This window comes from Tubulanus polymorphus, chromosome 1 (assembly GCF_964204645.1).
Source record: "Tubulanus polymorphus chromosome 1, tnTubPoly1.2, whole genome shotgun sequence".
Classification (NCBI taxonomy): Eukaryota; Metazoa; Nemertea; class Palaeonemertea; order Tubulaniformes; family Tubulanidae; genus Tubulanus; species Tubulanus polymorphus.
In genome coordinates, this window is record NC_134025.1 from 16,152,266 (window position 1) to 16,173,409 (window position 21,144).

The following is a 21,144-nucleotide window of genomic DNA, read 5'->3' on the forward strand; positions in this document are numbered from 1 at the left end:
CAACACGATCGACATAACACTGGAATAGGTTTGCAGTAACTAAACGGTTCATTTCATTTAGTCCTATGTACTTTTTTAGCCAATTTGAATATTATTGTAATTGAAACTCTGGAACTGTTAACAAAAGACAAGGTAAAAAAACACAAGTTATGCCTTATTCTCATGTTCCAATTTAATTCAAATTCAAATTTATTTTATTACATCATATTAACAAAGCATATCATTGGTTCATACAGTAATAAAAATTAGGAAAGAACAAATATTATTACAGAATTTTAAAGAAGGCAATGAATTTCTATAACTAAATGAACATTATTTTTCTAATAACTCAGAACAAGAGTGACTCTCCCGTTTATTAGGAAACACACGCAACTAGTGGAATAGGTTTGATTTACACACATGTTGCAGGTATCAATTGTTTATCACTATAGAATTTGTAATCCATAAAAGCCAAAATCAACATCAGCCGGAAAATGTACATGTATTTATTCAAATATTTCAATAAAAACATAAACTTCTTCAATCTATTCTAAATCATAATACATTCTTATCTGTAAATTCACTCAATCTATCGACTCAGCAGGTGCGAGATGAGTTCTTAATAGGACAGATCCATTTTTAGCATGGTGATAATACAGTATCATGATGTTTGAATGCCAAAATAAATGCCTGGTCAAATAGATTAATATTTGTTGATTGTAAGTCTGCGTATGTTCGGTTTCAAAGCTGAATCATATTTGACGTTTACACAGTGGTAGCATATTAGGTTCGAATCTGTCAATGCATTTTATTCTATGTATCGATATTTCAATTTACTACAATTCCGATCTTTCTGAATGGCTTTGCAGAAAACCCGTCATCGCTGCTTGGCAGCTATATTTTATAAATACATTATTTTCCATATTAAAATATATTTTTCAGCAAGAAATGTATTTCATGATCAAAATGTATTTTTCAAAATATATTTCATGATCAGAAAATATATTCTTCATCAAATGAAAATATATTTTAGATTGAAAAATGTATTTATGTACAAATGTTTTTTTTTAAATATATTTTCAAAATACGCATTTATCAAAATATATTTTTCACATCGGCATTTTTAAAAAATACATTTTGTCAAAAAAGGTAATTTAGAAATTAAAACATTTCCAAAACTTGATTGAAAGACACTTTCAGAGCAGATAGTTGCGTATTTTAAGTGGTTCTATGAGATTTTATTTAATACTACCGAGCAAAAACCAGTGCGACCATTCATTCAACGATCGAAAGTTTAATATAGAGTTTGTATTTTTATTCGTCTAAATTAATTTTTAAAAAGTTATTATAACTTTTAGCTGTTAATGTTGACTTTAAAACTGCTGAATATTCCTGAACAAGTTTGAAAAAAAATATCAGTTTTTTAGGGGGATTCGAACCCTATACGACGGCTGCAAAGGACTTTGATGGAGCATGCAGGCAGTACGGCGCCATTTGCAATTATTTTCAGCGAATTCATTGCCGTTTTTAAACATTTTTCATGGTTAATCTCTTAGCTGGGACAGTCTGTTGTTTAAGATTCAATTCATAGTCGACGTTATGTTAATTAAGTACTGTATTCGGTACAACGTATGTGCGGCGTACACCAAATCAATTAAATCTAATCAAATGCAAAACTTTATTTCATGATTGATGCAATTGCAAAGTACAGCATGCCTAGCTTATAAGCTCAAGAAATAAGTAGGTGTAGATTGTACGATAAGCATGAGAGAAGGCCTAGGCCTAGATAGATTATACACCTGAACGCCATAATGATAGTGACTGGCAATAACTTGATTCTCAGTCTGGCTCATAGCATTTTGGCTCAGTAGCATTTTTTGAACCGGTTCAGATTTGGCCCGAGCCAATTGTTCAAACTGAATCCAAATCGGTCTGCGCCTGCTTGCCCCGGGCCAAATTTGGACCATGCACTGGGTTTATAAGATTATTCTATTTAAATGCTAACTGATTGTGTGTGACTCACACAATTCAATCCTGTTAATGAGTGAGTAATTTTAGCGCTATCCTAATTAGCATCAGTCAAATTTTACTTGGGTTTGGTCCAGGCCAGAATTATCCCCGCCCAAATCGTCTCATCACGACTGCAGCTATAGATTTGCTCATCATTTTCAGATCAATATCCGAACTGACTGCATTTTCAATTGACTTGGCAAATGGAAGACATAAATAAGTTTTTTTGGCATAAAATCACTGGAACCCATGTTCTAAGTGAAGGGTGACAGCGCTGAATCAACACCACGTGAAAGCCATTGGAGATAATCATTCTCAGTACAAATAATCTCATTTTGATAAGGTACAACATCAGCCATTACTTAACAGGCTATTAGGAAACAGTATCAATGAAACGTCGCTCAAATAGGTCAGAATCTCTGAACGAAAAGATGTGACTCAACAGACTCCATGAAACCAACGGAACGCCTCATCTTGGAATAAGTGGGTCTAACTAGTGGAGTCACGCAAGGTAGTATCCTAAGTAGTCTTCTCTTTAATGTCCTGATGAATGACATACATAGTAATCCAAAATGTACCAGACCGAGTAAATTTCCATAATGACCTTAACACGCTGTGTTCCGTACATGGCCAGAAACATGGAAGGTGGGCTTCAACCTAAAAGGCATGATATGGATATTGGATGCAAAGAAAACCCTGGTTCCGATTATACCATAGTGTTCGAATTAGAAAGATTATTTTTTTCGAATAAAGATTGCTCAATATAATGAAAAGACTATTTATTTTCCTCTTTGGAACGAAAATTGCTTCGATGAAACAATATATCTGTTCGAACAAAAAGAAACTTAATGTTCTAAAATCTTGTTCGAATGAAACAATTCTGTTTGATCTAACAATACGCTTTTTGTTCAAACGAAAACTTTTCTTCGTTCCGACAAAAAAATTGTCATTGTTGAAATAAAAAACTTTTTATCCCAGCAAAAAGTATTTTTCGACAAAAAACTTTTTACAATATACTTGTTCCAACGAAAAACCTTTCGTTTGGACAAAAAAATTTGTTTGAAGGAACACAACTTTGTTCAAATGATTTTTTCAAATTGGTTCAATCGAACAGAATGTTATTGGTTCTAACGAAAGAATTTTTCTTCCGACGAAAAATTTTCGAGCGAAAGGTCTTTTGAACAAAAAAAGGATCTTTCTGGGGCTCCGCAGTAACTTAAAGCCGGACGTAGGTCAGCCTTGCAACACGATCCTCACAACATTGCGTCGCAAGTGTGGGCGCAAGTCGGTTGCAACACGATTGTCAGCAACTGTGTACAACTAGTTTCTGCCAGTCGCAAGAGCGCCTAGGTCAGTTGCGACAGTCGTGTCGTGTCGCCGAAAGTAGAACATTACGACTCCTTGTGACTGGTGTCGCAGCTTGTCGCTGGCAGTCGCAAGGGAGCAAGGGTCGATGAGTGGTTGCGATGCAATCTTCATTGACGGTTGCAGTGAATGGCGTTGCAGTGAGTTGCAAGCCATCGCAAGGCCAACCTACGCCCAGCTTGAGTCATTAGGAATTAAAGAAATACCAGTTTCATTTATGATGGAAAAACTCAAATTAAAAGTCTGGCTTACCACGGTATACAAAATTTTCAAAAAAATCTTCATTTCTGCCAATAAAATTGATAATTGTGATTGATCGTTGCAAGTCAGAACCAGTTAATCACTAATCAACATGCATTTTAATAAATCTGATTCCTCCTTTACAGTGAACTTAGCTTTAACCTAGTAGAGGCTACTAGCCTATGTAGGCCTATGTATATGCGTTGGCCTAACATCCGGACAGATTGTTTGTAGGCCTATTGAATTAGAACCCTCCTAAACATCGTGAACACCTTATTTAATACGGATAGGTCTCTGGGGTATTGAATTCGTAAAATCAATTTCATTTTCGGATTATGAAGAAAGAAATCTTTTTGTACATCGTAGCAATGTTGCCGGAATTTTATTCCAAATTTTTTGGAGTTCAATCCATTGAGTCCGTTAATAAACGCAACAATTATAGTGTGCTTGTTTGAGACAGTAAATCTCAGTACCAGTAGGCCTAAAGCCTCAAGGTCGGGTACAACTCGATAAACAATTCAAGTGACACAGCGAACGATCTCCTTTCCCCCATGGCGAACGCTTACTCCGAATGTCAAGTGTGAGTCCAGCATACGGATAGGAGTGTGTTCCATACTTGTATTTAGTGAATACCTTGTGCATTTGCCAAAGATCGGTATGTACTATAGGAAATATAGAGCATTGATAAATGGTTGAAGCCTGTGACCAAATAAAGTAATATACTCTTCTATTTTGATACCTCGTCGACACAACAGCTTTTCTCCGCTACATCTTTTCGGCGTGTTTAGTTTAGGTCTAGAACTCCCCGGTACTCTAATGATTTATCTTAGTTAATAGACGGTAAATTTGGTAAGAAAAATAGGTATTGTTAAACTAACTGCTTGAAGCCCGCGGCCAAATCACTGGTAGTAATAAATTTAATGTATTTGATTTGATTCTTATGATGAGGAGAAACTCGCAGCTGATCCCCAGAACGACGATGTAGAGATCACATGTCGATTTGTCGATGTTTACGGCTTGACAGTGCTTTTAAAATCCTAAGTAGTAAATTTCCTGTGTATCGGTAGTATGATTTGATGAGGAAAATGGGCAATTGTTAAAATTAGTTTTTAAAGACCGCGGCTGAATGTGCAATCTTTGGGTAATAAATTTGATAATCGACGCGACAAGAAAGTGCGGTAGATTTCGGAAAGACGACTTAGAAAAACATGTCGACTCTTTGAATGGGGCTCAATTTTTTCGATGTTTATTGCCCGACAGTGCTTTTGTAACGTTGATTCTTCAAAACACGCATGGAGTATTTGTAGATTGAAGTGAGCTAAATGATATCAGACATATTGTATCAGCAACAGCTGTAATATAAAAAAGCCTATGTAAAAAGCCAATGATAATAATAATAATAAATATAGCTGCAAAACATCGATAACAGGTTTCTGCCGTTCTGGATTGAATTTCGTACAATGATTTTGTCAAATCCAGTTATACAGAACGGACAGCTTTTCTTAAGGAGTGCCACCTAGGAGCTAACTGATATACATGATATGCAGGGCTAATTTATTTAAATGTACTGATGAACCAACTTTTGGGGAAAAAGCCTCGATTACAACGAAGATATCGATGAAATTGCGTTTCCAGTGATTTATGATGGTGCTACTGGAAAACCAAACCATGGAGTCTGACAGGGCTGGTTTTTGGGCTGAAGATGTGTCTAGGGTACACACATGTGTAACCCAAAATGGGAATCGGAATGGTTTTATTGTAGACACGGACCAAGTTACTGTAAGCTTTTGGATAGTTGTTATTTGAAAATTGCAGTGTCTTAACGGAATCAATCATCATGTTGATAATTGCTAGATTACTTATCGGATTGTGTGGAAATGATTTTGCATAGAAAAATTTACAGCTGAAACGTGACTAACTCGAGTGACTTCAGATGAAGAGAAGCGAACACGAAAATAAATAAGAGCCACGATTTTTCTTTTTAAAATAATAAAGTCATTAAGCAAGATTAAAGGGTAACTGACACTTTTTTAATTTCAAAATATGATGTAATCTATTGATCCATACACTCATCTTCAACCGTTCTGTTCCAAAATGTTTAGTTTACGTGCAATTTGTGATTTTGTAACTAGATTTTTGAACTCATTTCATTGTTCGCTTACTGTTCAGCGTCGACTAAATCAGCAGGTGCGCGCTGCAACGTCATTAAAGGCAGAACTGAGAAATAGCGTCTATAGAAACGCGTTGAATTTTGAGGAAACTGCGTGTATTTTCTGTTATATCTCAATGCCAGATTGTTTTACAGCTTTGTAACTGGCCAGGGAGGTAAAAGGATCTATTGTCTATTGCATAAACCTATTTCAAAGAATCAATGAGTAACATGAATAGGCTAAATCGATCAAATTGAAGATGCAGATTTCAATCCGCTGCTATGAAGCTATTAAAGTACACTATGCTAAGCTCTCAGCACTGTTACTGCTGCTCCATAGTTGACCTTTAGTTCAGCACCACAAGCATACTATACAGTGTCTTATAAGGGTGTATCACCAAGAATCTAAAAGTAACTGTGTTCGTGCCTTGTAGATTCCGGTTCCAAATACATGTTCTGTGTGTCTTCCAGAGATCCACAAGATTTCTCCAAATCAATTTGAGATCTTTCAATACCAATTAACAAATTCACTCCGCAATGTAATACATTGGAATATATGCGCTGTATATGCGCAACAGCAGTGGGAAGGCGTACCACTCGGTATCCGGGTTATACATGTTTGCGAGCGAGTCTATAAAAAGCACTTAGGCACCCATTGTATATTTTACCTCCCGCCAATAAAATTGCTCGCAGGTCATGTGTTGATTTTTTCTTTGAGAAAGACATCGACCTACATAATCAACTAAAAGCTTTTTTGGATATATCTAACAAATAATCAAATATGTTAATTTTCTTTTAAGCAGCACAATCATTTTCATTTTAATAAATGTCAACACTTACATGATACTCCATACAATGTAATTTATATCAAACATGATTGGAGATATCTTCCTGAAGATATTCATGCCCCGCTTTGTTGCTTGTGAATTAGCACTTAATCTGAAAAGTACTGCAAGTGCTGAAACGGTAGCAGTCACTCCTTTAAACAGGTAAACATTCGTCCACGTAATGCCGAAGTGAATATACCACATAGCATTAAAAGCAAATGCTATGCACGAAAACACAAAGTCCATGAGTTCAATCCAATTTTCTCTCAAAATACAACTGGTGGATCCAACCTGTCGCAAGATGCCTTCAACCTAGAAAAAAAATTCAACATGGACTGGATTTTGGTCAGGGTGAACTTTTTTAATAGAACGGCATTCTTGAAAATCTCCGAACGATTAATCATGGAGAATTTAGATGACACTAATGTTCACAATGATCATAGATCCCAAGAGAGAATGACATTAATTTAAACAACTCAAACTAACAGACAAATCTTAACATTCATGACCTGGCACATTAGTGTAAAATCCTAATCGTACCAGTACGCATTTTTTTGATTGAATTGAATTGGTCTGTTCCATAAGGCGGGTCATTACTAGAAAGCGTCAGGAAAATGTCAGCATCGGTGATAACTTGTTGTCGTCGACATTAAAGAGTCTAAAGTCAGTTTATACATCAAATACATTACAAATTGGAAATTACGTCAATTTGTGACTTGTAGTCCCCATTTGATCGCTTGACTCGTCGGACTGACTTGTCACTCCTCTACTAATGTCTATTTCAACCTGACTTGAGAGCATTCCGGGTGGCCTAGCTAAGTAAGTTTTGGTAGTAAATACCTGATGAAAGTCTTATTAGGGCCAGAATGCAAAGCATTGGCAGCTTATCTAAAATATCGTTTTTTAATCCACTTCAAACTGTATTGAAGGATATCCAAAAAGTCTGCATTGAGAGGGGTTTTTGAGAGAAAAGAGACTCCATGATTTGAAAGTTAAACAATATGTCTCCATGCCTACCAACTCAAGTTTGGTAGGTAGGCATGGAAGTGTACTGTTAAACTTTAAGTCATGGAGTCACTTCTCTTCATTTAACCCCTTTCAGTGAAGACATTCTGGATATCCTTCAATACAGTTTCTAATGGATTAAAAAATGATGATTTAGGTCGACTGCCTGTCCTTTCTGATCCCATTAAGACCTTCATCAGGTATGCACTACAAAAATTAGCGAGCTATGCCATCGGAATGCTCTCGAGTCAGGTTGAAATGGACATCAGGCCTTCCCACCTGCACCCTATAATTTACACAATACAATGGTGTTTTCATAAGTAGCACTGACAGCGACTGGAGCAGACAGGAACAAATACCTCAGATAAATCTTTTCCCTTGGTCTTATTGATTTGAATGCGGAATAGCATTAACATATCTAAAATTTATTCAATAAAACAAAATTGAATTGGATTTGATGTTTTATTTGTTCAAAAAGCAAAAATGAATTTGATTTGATACTTTTTGCAGGATAAAATTTGATTGAATTTGCAGTTTGAGCACATGGCTAATTAGCATATCAAGGTCATACATTCGTTTTGAGAAAAGGCTATATTTTCCCGGACGTTGCATAATTGTCAATGATATATTCTGTAGTGCAAATAAAAATATTCCTCCAAAAAACCAAATCAACTAAAGATTTCACAGAAAGCGATCTTGAAATACAATTTCATATCTTAAAATAAAACCCGGAAGAAAACGGTAGACGATACCGCGGGTTGACATGAACACCTGCTGATCTCTGCAACTAAGCCAATCATGGAGGAGTCTTTGCTTTCTGATTGGCTTTTTGAAACAGATACTTTTGTGTTAAGGTTTTTTCGCAAAAAAACCTCATATAAATTCTAGAGGCCCTTTTTCAAAATGCAGCTGCATCATGGGTTTGGAGAATGGATAATTCTTTAATGAATGATTTGTATGGATATATGCTCAGTTGCACAGTCAAGAGTCTTTGCTCTGGAAACCATGTCATTTAAATTCGCTCCATTTTTATAGTAATAGGCTCAGCCTACGGGGGGCCAATTATAACAAAAGCACCATTATCATCAAATTATAAATTGAAATGATCCTGGTCCTGGCCTGCTGTTGATACTTAAGGACTACCCAATCAATATTAAAACAAGAGCCTAAAGGGGCACTATGGCCAGCCTGTCCGATTTTGCAAATGATCCATTCTGTGGGTTATATTTGTCAATATAAGCTCAGAGCTTATTTTCATAAGTAGCACAGACAGGAAGCTGGCAGGAAAACCAATACCACAGATTTGAATGCGGAATAGATTTTAATTGGATTTTTCTGATATTTGTTCGAAAGCTGAAACAGATTTGATGTTTTATTTGTTCAATTAAGTAAAATTGCTTTGATTTAATATTTTTACCAAATAAAATTTGATTGAATTTGCAATTTGAGCAGAAGGGTAAATAAAAATATTCCTCCCAAAAACCAAATCAACTAAACGTTTCACACAAATCGATCATGAAATACAATTTTAAATCTTAAATAAAAATCCCGAAGTGAAACAGTAGACAACACGGCGGGTTCACGTGAACACCTGCTCATTTCTGCGGCTAAGCCAACCATAGATAGAGGAGTCATTGCTTTCTCATTGACTTTTTAAAACTATATTTTTGCCCTTCGATCTTCGCGAAAAAGCTCATATATATTTCAACAAGGCCATTTTCAAATTCTGCCCCATAAGATGTGAGAATGGATAATGCTATGATAAATCATTTTTCAATATATGCTCAGTAGCAGAGTCAAATTGTTATTCCTCTGGAAACCATGCCATTTATATTAGTTCCATTTGTAAAGCAATAGGCTCAGCTTACGGCTGGCCTAAAAACAACGATGGACAACAAACCTATGAGTGTTTCTTAAAGTGAGTATGATCAAGCTCAAGCAAAAAACCATACGGCTGCAATTAAACCACTTCAAATGCAATACGAATAGGCACCATGAAGGAGCTAGACATATGATATAAATGGATTAATTCAGTGTTGTTAGGAGTTTCTGTAATTTCACATTGACAACATCATCCTCATAACATTACAGTTGTTTACATTTTACCAAAATTACTACATAACATAAACAGACGGACGAATCGAGCAACAGGCGAATAGGCAACAGAGAATACATACAGCCCATTAGGCTTAGTCCTGATTGGAATAAGATAAGAAAAGACGTAGAAGTTTCCGTAAATAGGCAGATTACAGAAAAATTACCTGAATTCAGTCTTACACTTATAAAATGTATTGTGGAAGGTATACCGGTATGTACAATTTTGCGTTGAAAGATTTTACTTTTATACACGAAGGGCAACAATAGCTGCGCTCACACTAGATTCAGGGCTAACGAAGTACCGTGCTTCGCTGGTGCCGACTTCACAAAAATACGGCGCTTATACAGCTATTTACGTTCACACCACGAGTCAACTATTCAGCACTTAGTAAGCCCAGTATAGTAGTCACCCAGTGTGCCAATAGAGGGGAGTGTAATTAGTGCTAAGTGTTTTGTACTACGAGGATATGAATACGTGGCTAGCTAAGTGCCGAATCTGCATTCATACTACAGAAAACACGCGGCCAGCTCAATGCCGTACTGAGATCGGGTTTTCGGCGCGGAATAGCATTCCGCGTGTTGAATTAGAGTCTGTCATGACGGGAAAACTGACGAGTCACCGTCTATGTCTGCTGACATAGGATCAAGAAAGGAACTAAGAAAAACACGTCTTCTTTCTTTAACAACTACTCGTGAACTAAACCTTATTTACATCAGGTCAACATCTGGTTTCATGCACGTTACAGAGAAAGCGCGGGAAAATATCGCGCCAGTACTGTTCTATTAATAGTAGAGATCATCTCTCAACACCGCGCTTGATAAGCCACATATTTCAGTACGGAACTGAATAAGCCGCGAATAGGCCTCGAATAATTTCCTAGTGTGAACGCTTAGTACCGTACTGAAATCCTAGTGTGAACGCGGCTAATTTATGGGACGGAGATTATAATAAGAAATAGGCTGATATACATACCATAAATATACAAACAACCAGAGTTTTCAAGCTATGTATCACCAATTCAGTACTGGAATCGATACTATACCAATGAACCATAAAAAGAGTCCTAAAAAGTCACATAAATCAAGTGAGTTACAAGTTAGTTTATTCACCATAATCAAATGACATGATTGTGAATAAACACCGAAACTGTAGATAAAGAAAACAATATATACAGGGTGTCCCATCAATTACTATACATAAAAAACTGCCTGTATCCTCCCTTCTTAATGAAATGTTTCGATTTTCCACCAAATGATAACGGTACTTTTGATTGTTATCGTGGTTGCTATGGTAATTTGCTTAGTGATTTCCTAGCAACTGATTACATTCTTGTAGTGATTTTTTGTTATTCTGAATTAGAATAGATCACTGTTAAATCATGTGTATGTCTCTGAAACAAAAAGCCAAGATGGTATACTGGTTTTAGGAAACCAAATCTGTCAGTCAGAACCATAGATTTTGGGGTTAAGAATCCCTATTTGATTGCAGAGAAGCTACTAAATGTCATCAAGTGAGCTGTCAGTTGTCTACGAGGTGTGATCTTTCGGATTGCCATGCAGTCGGTCATCCAGTGGGCCTATAATCTGACCATACTACAAAAAAGGAAATGCTGACTATGAATGGAGCCGGCTATCATTAGATGCCGATTCAGTACTCCATTACAAAACTTCGTAGATGTCTAGACGAAGTCTCAATCCAGTGTGGTTGCAACAGAATGGTGCGCAATGTCTTTCAGCACGCAAAAGTATTGATGTTCTGCATAAACATTGTTTTATCTTGTAGTCATGATTCATTTATTTGGAATTTTGAAAGTTATTTTGAAAGCACTTGGTCAGATCTCATGTCAATATACTAAACCACAGGTGAGTCTACCTAACTCGGTTTTATTTGTAACTATTTGACTTCGTAACTTCTGTACTTAGTAAACCGAATACCGACTTAGAGAAAGGGGAATTTATAATTTTTAGATCATCAATAAAGTTCATTACATGTTAAATATACAACAATTTGCAGGTTTATTTTTTAGGTCAATTCAGTAGTTTAAAGGGATACGTTTTGTGGTTATTGGGACAGTAAGCTACAGGAGTAGCACATTTTCAGTACATACGCAGTGCAGAGAAAATCAACAGCAACTGGTTGATAATATTGATACATGGGTTTTTCATGATATTCGATTATTTTTAAGTGATCTTGCCACAAGTATTCTCTTTTTACTTTCAGAAGCCATTTCAGAGTCCTATTTTACAGCAATTATCGTTTAGAGTATATATTCGAAAAGATCACCAATTTTTTCTTTGTACTGGATGAACAACAACTACATTAGATTGGGTCAGAGGGAAAGTAGAGATATATTCCTGATATATATAGCATATAACTAACTCCCAGATAGAGGCGCGCCTTCAAAAGGAGTGTACTACACTATTTCATTCGACACAAGGTTGGCTTAAAAATTAACTGAGTCATGGATGAATTTGAGCAAAAAATCCACTGAGTAAAGTGGTTTACCCAGTAGAGCGGCGCCGAGTACGGCAGAGTCTACTACAATTTCAACAGAAGAGGGAATATAATATTCCAAGGGCATTTGTCCGGTAAATCAGCCCAAATGAATAACTAGGTAACTTACGTGTGCAACATGATGAGCAGCAAAATAATTCTCAAGAATACATCACCAAATACAATGCTCGCGATATTTTCTTTGATCGGAGAACCGAAAATTTGCCTCTGAAAATAGATAATGAATCTTGTATTCGGGATTATTTCTCCACTTAATGAACAAGAAAATAAATTCATCAACACAAATTATACTATATTTCGAAATATAATTTATCCAGATATATTCTGATGTGGATAGGTAATTGTAATATGGCGTTTTCAGAGGAGGAGTAAGATACATACGTATTATAATTCAAGATATAATATCACCTAAATATAATTTCATAATAGATTGAATATTATCCAGATATATATCAATAATAAATATCATATTTCTATAAATAATTTATACAGATGGATTGAATATTTCTAAATATAATTTATCAAATATAATATTCAGAAGAGATAATTATTTAACGAAAAGATTATCTATACACGACTCTCGTAAAGATAGCGACACCGATCGATAATTTAGCCGTGACGTCATACGGTGAAAAATACTTCCGTGTTATAATGGCGCTCGTTTCAAATATTGGTGAGTAATCAGGAGAAACATTTCGTTGTTTATCATCATTAAAGCACTCAAATCATGCATGTAAACGAATGAGAGAATCGTGAGTTTGTGCTGTTGTCCTGGCCTCAGTCCACAGGTGCCAGCACCTCCAGTAATTTTCAAAATGGCAGCTGTTGACTGGACGGAAATTTACTCTCACTTTACGGCCGATTTGCACATGGATTAAGATCGTCAGGTGAGGTGTTATAGGTATCAGACAAACTACGAATCTGTTGTGCGTCGATTACAGCAAAAATTAGACGGATATCTTAAGAAATTGGCTGACGAAGATTTCATACAAAAATGACCTTCCCATTCCTGACTGTGGTTTGTGAAAATATCCGATCGTGAAACTAAACCACAGACAGGTTACTGACTAGGCCGGGCCCGGGTCGTCAGTTAGGCCGAGTCAGAGAGACAGAGTCAGTCTGAGACTGATCTATTTAGAAATCCGCGCTTGGTTGTGACGGCCTCATTTTATGACCTAGACTGGATTAATATTTAGAATCCTGAATTACATATAACATTATAGGCCTGCAGGCGTATTGTAGGTCTAATTAATACCTCTATACTTTTGAATCCTGAATTTCATCGACAGTCAGAGAGTCATCGTAACATGAATCATCACATAAATCAATATACCCACTTCACTTTTTAGGGGATGCTGCTTCTAGCACAGCTGATCATGGATATGCTGCAGCCAGCACACTTGTTGGTAATGGTAGGCCTACAGCTGACGTCTACGTTCTAGGTTACGACAATTTCTGCACGTGCAATGAGGTAGGCCTTTAAGACCAAAAATTAAAAGATAGCTTATTCTTCATTTTTCTGGCTAATTCAACTACCAACATTCATTCGACTGTATTTTGGATGTATCTGTATTTTTACATAAAATAATAATTGGTAAATTGTGATAAATTTTCACCGCAGCCTAAATTTCTTTGTGATTGTCCAGAGATAGTAATGATGTATACTACTAGTGTACCGGTCCTACTATGCATGTAGTTTTAATGGCCAAAAATGTACCCCTCGCCTTGTAGTTAATTCAATTGACTGAACAGAATTTTTTCGATTTTAGTTAACGGCCAGTGATATACCAGGAGCGCTCCTACAGAAACCAGCTAAGGACTACAAGAAGGGTGAACTTCAATTCTGGTTGAAATGTCGTAATCTGAAGTACAGAGCTGCTGACACAAAAGCTGTCTTGGTGAATAGGTACTGAATTCAATTTTATGTTGTTTATGTTATGTTTAATTTTTAATAAACTATATTGATTTATTTAAAGTCGTATTTTACTGTCGAACTCTACGGAGTTACCAGGATTTCCAGTCCTCCTTTTCTTTCGCAGAACTTCGTGAACTACAGGATGACTGCAAATGTTTCATTTTTTAGGTTTGAATTTAGATTTTCATGCAGGATCATAGGCCCTACACTTTCACGGGTCATTTTAGATAACATTGCACATTTTAGACAGAACACATTGCACACCTTAGAAACTGCACATTTTAGAAATGCACATTGCACATTTTCATTTCTAGGGTCGAAGAAAATACGAAGATCTCGCATAAGATTGTAGACCCTGACCCTCATAAGTGCTACTCCAATTTGAAGAAATCGAAGTGCACCTCCTGCAGTAGTAGCACTAATCCAAGAAACTTTACTAATACTAGCAGTAATATCAATACATTTAGTTCCATCAGAGAATGGGGAAACTCTGTTGTAAATATTCCAAACATATCATATGTTACGATCAGACAACACGTAGAGACATCAGGAAGGAGGATTACAGGAAGTACATATATTGAAAAGACCTTACACAAAGGATATAAGTTTTTCTATGAGAACTATATTCATAATGTATTTTCTGCTCGGGATAATGAAAAGAATTTGTGCTTGATTAAATGTCAGAGTTTTAGATCTCAAAAGAAAAATGAAGAGCCCCACAGATTACAGTGTACATTAAACGATACCGGGTTTGTAGCAAATGCAACATGTTCTTGTGTAGCTGGGCTTAATGGTCATTGTAACCATATTGTTGGTTTACTTTTCTATCTAAACCATTGCAAGTTTATGGAACTGAAGGAGTTCCAAAAACCTGGAACTTGTACTGACGAACCCCAGCAGTGGCATAGACCAAGAACAGCTGGTGTCAATGCTGAGCCTATCATGGGGTATTGTGTGCTAAAACCTGAGTACGAAAAACAAAAAAAAGGAGTGAGCAGTACACTTTATGATGCTAGAGGCCTAGCAATTAGGAGCAATGATGGTGCTCAACTACTTTTAGAGGAAATGAAAAAACTAAATCCTCATTCAGGTATTTGTAAAAACCTCAATCTCAAATCGGTTGGAAAGGTTCGAACAAGAATGGGCTTTGAAACTCCAGTTTGGTCTACATTAGCACACCAATTAGCAATTACTGAAGGTGACATGACACTATATACTGCAGTCTGGAATTGGAAGCAGACAAATATTACCCATATACCAAACTAACATTTCCAGATTTACCGTTATCAAACCCAGATGGAAAACTTAGATGTAATTTTGTGTTGCCAGATATTTTGATACACGAATTAGAACCGAAAATTACCAATTTCCAACTGACTTTGGATCAGTGCATTAGCTTAGAAAAATCTACAGTTGGACAAAATTCAAACCCCCTTTGGTCAGATGCAAGAAAAGGATTGATTACTAGCAGTAATTTCGGTAGAATTCTTAGAAGAAAATCATATTCCATAGATTTTGCCAAGTCCCTTATGGTGAAAAAAGATCTATCTCATGTTCCAGCCATAAAGTACGGCAGGGAATACGAATCGAAGGCTGTAGATAGATATGTTCAATATATGCAAAACATAGGTAATCCTGTCACTTGTATCGAATCAGGACTGGTGGTACATCCATATGTCCCCTGGCTGGGTGCCTCCCCTGATCGCAAATGTATCGATAGTAAAGTAGGCTTAGGACTTCTCGAAGTCAAATGTCCCTATTCTTTTCGGGACATAAAACCACAGGGAGCTTGTTCCAATCCAACGTTTTGCTGCGAAGAAAAAGGGAACAAATATTTTCTTCGAAAAGACCATGATTACTATGCCCAGATTCAAGGCCAGTTGGCCTTGACTGGGTTAACTTGGTGTGACTTTCTGGTTTATACAAGTAAAGGCATGTTGATAATCCGTGTTCCATTCGATCTTGAATTTTGGAATGAGGCGGTTGCAAAATTAGCAAATTTCTTCATTAGATATTTCCTTCCTGCCATGAATGAAAATTTCTGTACAATCAATTATTACTCTTGTATTGGGGTACTTATTTTTGAAGCTGACTGGCATCGATGCAACGATTTCTTTTTTAGAAGACCAAATTGGCAGAGCGCCAAGTCTAAGATAAACAAAATTAGCCCAGGTTATAATCAAACGGCTAACTATAGCAACTGAGATATCAAATCGGTCAGCTAGGTCTTGCTCTAATAGACCAAGTCGTATCCTAGTCAAAAACAGAAAAAACTGGTCCCTAGGAGACAAAGCAAATGGACGACCCTTTTTTATAACTGATGCAGAGGGTTCTGATTTAGCCACTATTAAATTTTCACCAAGTTCTCCCGGGTTTACAAATTTTAGCACTGAATTAAAAGTCTCTATATTTGGAAAACCTGTATAGAATGTTATATTATCAACACTAAGTCTATCAATAGTAAATCTGTTTTCTGATTGCAAACTTTCCACCTGAGTCTGGAGCTTTTCATTTTCTAGTTCAAGGTTAGATATCCTGTTTAAAAGTTCTGTGTAATCATTATGAGTTATTGTAGTACTACATGACATCAAGTCCATGCCATTATCAGTAACAGTTGTTTCAAGCAAATCCGGTCCATCGTCCTCGAACAAAGAAATTGGCTCACACGTGGGGGCAAATTCTGAAGTATCCTCCGTTGGAACTACTGATGTACATGTAGTTTGAAAGCGCGAATCACATAAGTTAACAAGTTTATTTGGTTTCCTCAGTTTTTTTGGGTTCCAGTTCGTGACTTTTCCTTCCCAACAAGAAAACACAGACGGAATGGCGGTTGACTTAAGATATCTACGTCCTGAATAACTGGATACATCACGATAATCGTCCTTTTTGAAATGCTGCGAGCACACAAATGTGTTTTTCGTTATTTTAAACAGGTCTCCTTCATCACGTTTAATGCGGGCCAACCACTGTTTTCTCAGCCCAAGTTCTGATGGGAAACTGAAATATGAAACTACACCGTGGCCTTCAACATGATAATATCCGGATTTGGTGCAATAAGGGACGCAGCAGCTTCTCCGACTCTAAAAAAAATTTAATCGATATTAATTATTGTTGCAAATTGTTCAATAAGGCATTGTAAATTAATCATAACAGATAGGGGATAATTATCAGTCTTATGATAAATCTATGTACGTACGATTATTAGAATTTTATCAAGAAATCAAAAATATTTGCTCTTGAATATTAGGCATGTACAAATTAATTTTACTAACCGTAGAACCTTTCTTTCTCCTTGAATCTTCGTCACGGCTCTCGGTTTCATAATCCTTCAATAAACTAAATGAATAGTTGTGATCATCCTAAAAAAATCAAAAGAATAAAATTGTATTAGTTGTTAGTATTATCTAGCCTGCTGTGTCTTAAGACAGTTAAGTAACAAGGGGTCATTCATTTATTACATACGCACTAGGGGAGGGGTAAGTGCAATTGCATACTGTAATGCTTAATGTATATGAAAAAACGGCCGATTTTGCGTACAGGGGGGGAGGGGGGGTTGAAAATTCAAATTTTATGCATACGTAATAAATGAATGATACCCAAGAAGGTTTTTATATACTGATTCACTAGAGGCTAGCCTAACAACAATATTTTGACTTCCGAAGCTGTTATTATTGAGTACAGGTACATAAGTGATTTATTAGCTGAGAGATCGTTTAATTTAACAGTTCAAAAAAAAAGATTCAAGGAAATGACTCAAATGTCTTATCTGTGGCAGTGCGGAGGAGGTGACCTACAAACCTCGCCGGAATTTTGTTAAGTAGTTCAAGTTGAATCTCGGTCGATTTCTCGCCGATAAAGAGGTCATACACTGGCATTAATCGCACATTACATTACTGGTGATAACAATAATTGATATGGGTGATACTGCTTACCCATACTTACCATAATTCTAGCACTAGCAGCGATTAATATCACGAGATCACAGCGTAGAGTACCGCGCTCGCGGAAGTAAAATCGTTCACCGAATGACGTCACTATTAGTTAGTTCTCGTTGCCGCCGCAACAAAGCGCCACGTTACGAGAAGGGTGTATAGTTCCACGAAAATATGTTTTTGAGAATGTTTTTGTCAATGAGAAACGCTTCAATCGATCAATATACTTGTTCGAATGAAAAACTTAATGTTCCGACACGAAAATTTTGTTTGAATGGAAATGATTCTGCTCGATCCAACAATATAATTTTTTTCGAACGAAAAAGCTTTTGTTCTGGCAAAAAAATTTGTTCAAACGAAAATAATTTTGTTGCGACGAAAAAAAAAAATTTGTTCAAATGAAATGTTGTTTAAATGAAAAAAGATTTTTTCATCCGGGGTTCAGTAGTTACTTAAGTCATCTAGTGTTTACACAAGTTATATCTTTCAAAAAGTTATTTCAAATTTGAAACTACACCATTTTTCAGAAATTTTCTCCCTAATTATATATTCATAGAGGTACCTAGCCTACCATAAGTAGATGTAAACTTTTCCAATGCACATCCACTAGCTTTATGTATAGATTAAAACTACCGTATTTCAAATTCCTTTTTTAGATTCATGTTTTTGGTTATTTGCGTGATGATTATGAGAAAACACAAATTTTGTGAAATTGCTCCGGAATTTGACTTTATCTATTTAAAAGGCAACACTAGTAGGTTTACATCTATCATATTGTTCATTTGAATGCTGGTTACCCTGCAGGTAACTCCTGTGCCACCATATTGTGCAGAAGTTGCCAAAATTTTCATCCTTATGCTGAATTTATTAAATCAACCCGTGTTGGCTGGGCTGCTTTGAGCAGGGGGTGGGCTGATTGGATTAGCCGTGAACTTTTTTTCTTTATGTTTGAATGTTTCTAACTTTCCTCTAGAGTTTAAAGTTACTCATTTTACCACTTAAATGCCCAATGAAGCATGTATTCACGACACTAAAGCTAAATCTGCTATAAAATTCTGTTAAGTCAAAATTCTGGAAAATTTCATGAATTTCATTTCTTTCAAAAAATTACACCCAACGACCTTCAGATCAATGTTTTGGGTTATAGTATCTATTGTGAATCTATACTAGATGGCAGTACTGCACAGGTATAAATACTATTGGTTTAACACCTCTAAAAGTAACTTAGAACACGTTGCTAAAGCCCGTTGCTATGGGCTTTGAGATTGGAGGGGTCTTGTTTGACCTCCAAAAACATGCCTTTGCCATTATCTGACCACTCCGAAAATTTTCGGAAAAATATAGTGTTCAATTACAGTACTTTTCAAAAAACTTGAAGTTTAAAGGACTACTGAACAGTATTCCAATATGCATCATATTTTTCCACTATAATGTTGATTAAGTAACATGTATTCCATATTGATTCCTAAAAACATTTACATGAAGTTTTTTAACGAAAAAAATAAACTTCTGTAAGATCTCTGCTGTTTTGTTTACTCTGACCACGTGTAATGAGCAGGTCACGTGAGTAAACGTCGGCGCGAGAAGTTACTTTGTAAACAAACATGGCGGATACATTTAACAACGTAAGCAACAGCGATGAAAGTTCAGAAGATCATTTGTCAGATAATAATTATATTGAAAAGGAAGACAGTGAGTCAGGCAGTGAATTATCTGTGGAGACTGTAAACGTGGCAGAACCAATTCTAGATCCATATTTATATGAGTCAGATGCATCCGACTCGGAAGAGGGCTACCGACCTGATGACAGGCCGGATAGACTGAATAGACGGAATCAAATATAAACCAAGCTGCACCATCTACATCAAGTAGAGAATACCTGTGTGAAATTACAGAATTGTCGGTCCACACAAAAAGCTTAAATCGTGCCATAAAGAAACATCCACAGACGGACAGACAGACAGACAGACATGACGACGATGCCATAGATGGGTTCGTCTGATGACGAAACCAATCAAAAAACTATTCATAATAAGGCCAAATATTTTATTCACGGCACTCCTAAGAAAAAGTATTGTCTAACTAACCATACACTTTTATTGCAACGTGGTAGGCCTATTACTCACTGCTCACAATATGTTATTGTCATCGAACTCAACAATAGTTGTTGTAGTACGTTACTCGAGCGAGGCGTAGAATACATCTTTGTGTTAGCTAGTTTCTAGGGATGTTTAACTTTCAATTTGCAGACTGAACGTGGTAATTCAAAATCATTTTCTCTTTCCTAGGTGTCATTGCTCTCATTGCCAGATATTGGACACTGAGCCAGAGTGTATCTGCTGACATGAGGTTCCCGAGGTCAAAAATAAATAAGACCAGCTCAATGCAAGACCAGGAGACGACCATTTCACTTGCATGACTGATACACCATCATTTCAGTCAGTGTGCTTGGATGTTTCGGTGCTGGAAACAGCCTGGTATGGGTTTCATTCGCAGTATGGCCGTAAAGCGTTTGAGGGACCCTTACCAGACAAATATAGGCACATTGCATAAAGACAGTGTGTTCGATGGTGCTGAGGATTCTGCAGCAAAAACAATAGAGTAATATTGCCTGCATGTATCGTGTCATGCATCAGGCACATTTCCCAAAAGAAGATGTTCTCGAAGAGGATCAGCAATTCAGAGGATTCCGTCTACCTCAATTAGAAAACTAAAACGCAAATTTTAGTTGCAATGTATATTTTATTAATTTACAAGAATAAATGATTTGTATATATTTTGCATTAAAAAAGTTGTCAATCATGTCATCTTGAGCCGAGTAACAATAAATTCAAATAACTACAATGATATTAACAGCAGCAAATAGTCAAGTGGTTATTTATTGTCAACCAAGTCACTTTCCAGAACCTAGCGAATCACTTCATCAATAGATTCGGTGTTGACAGTCAGTTTTCGAAATCGCTTTTTAGGTTGAGTAGCGAGGACAGTTGAATTTGATTTTCCTTTTACCTTTTCGGTAACTTTCTTGAATCTTGATGTATGGTAGATTACCGCTTCATCCTTAACTACCCTTTTGCAACCCGCGATCAATGTGGCTGGTACATTTATTT

General features: G+C 36.4%; 2 protein-coding genes across 14 annotated transcripts in view; one reads left to right on the plus strand and one right to left on the minus strand.

Moving 5' to 3' along the window:
• LOC141915498 (uncharacterized) overlaps nucleotides 1-21,144 on the minus strand; it is a 473,311-nt gene that overhangs the window by 309,138 nt on the left and 143,029 nt on the right. For all 13 annotated transcript variants that reach the window (XR_012620964.1, XR_012620965.1, XM_074807054.1 and 10 more), the window contains 3 exons: nucleotides 12,297-12,394; nucleotides 10,646-10,736; nucleotides 6,584-6,882 (listed from right to left, as the gene is read on the minus strand). Coding sequence is in view for 11 of the 13 variants with exons in the window: in XM_074807054.1 (XP_074663155.1) it covers nucleotides 6,584-6,882; nucleotides 10,646-10,736; nucleotides 12,297-12,394 (488 nt within the window). In the remaining 2 variants the exon portion in view is untranslated. The remainder of the gene's footprint in view (nucleotides 1-6,583; nucleotides 6,883-10,645; nucleotides 10,737-12,296; nucleotides 12,395-21,144) is intronic.
• LOC141915162 (uncharacterized) lies at nucleotides 15,632-16,306 on the plus strand. Its single transcript, XM_074806584.1, has one exon. The coding sequence runs from the start codon at nucleotides 15,632-15,634 to the stop codon at nucleotides 16,304-16,306; it is 675 nt and encodes a 224-aa protein (XP_074662685.1).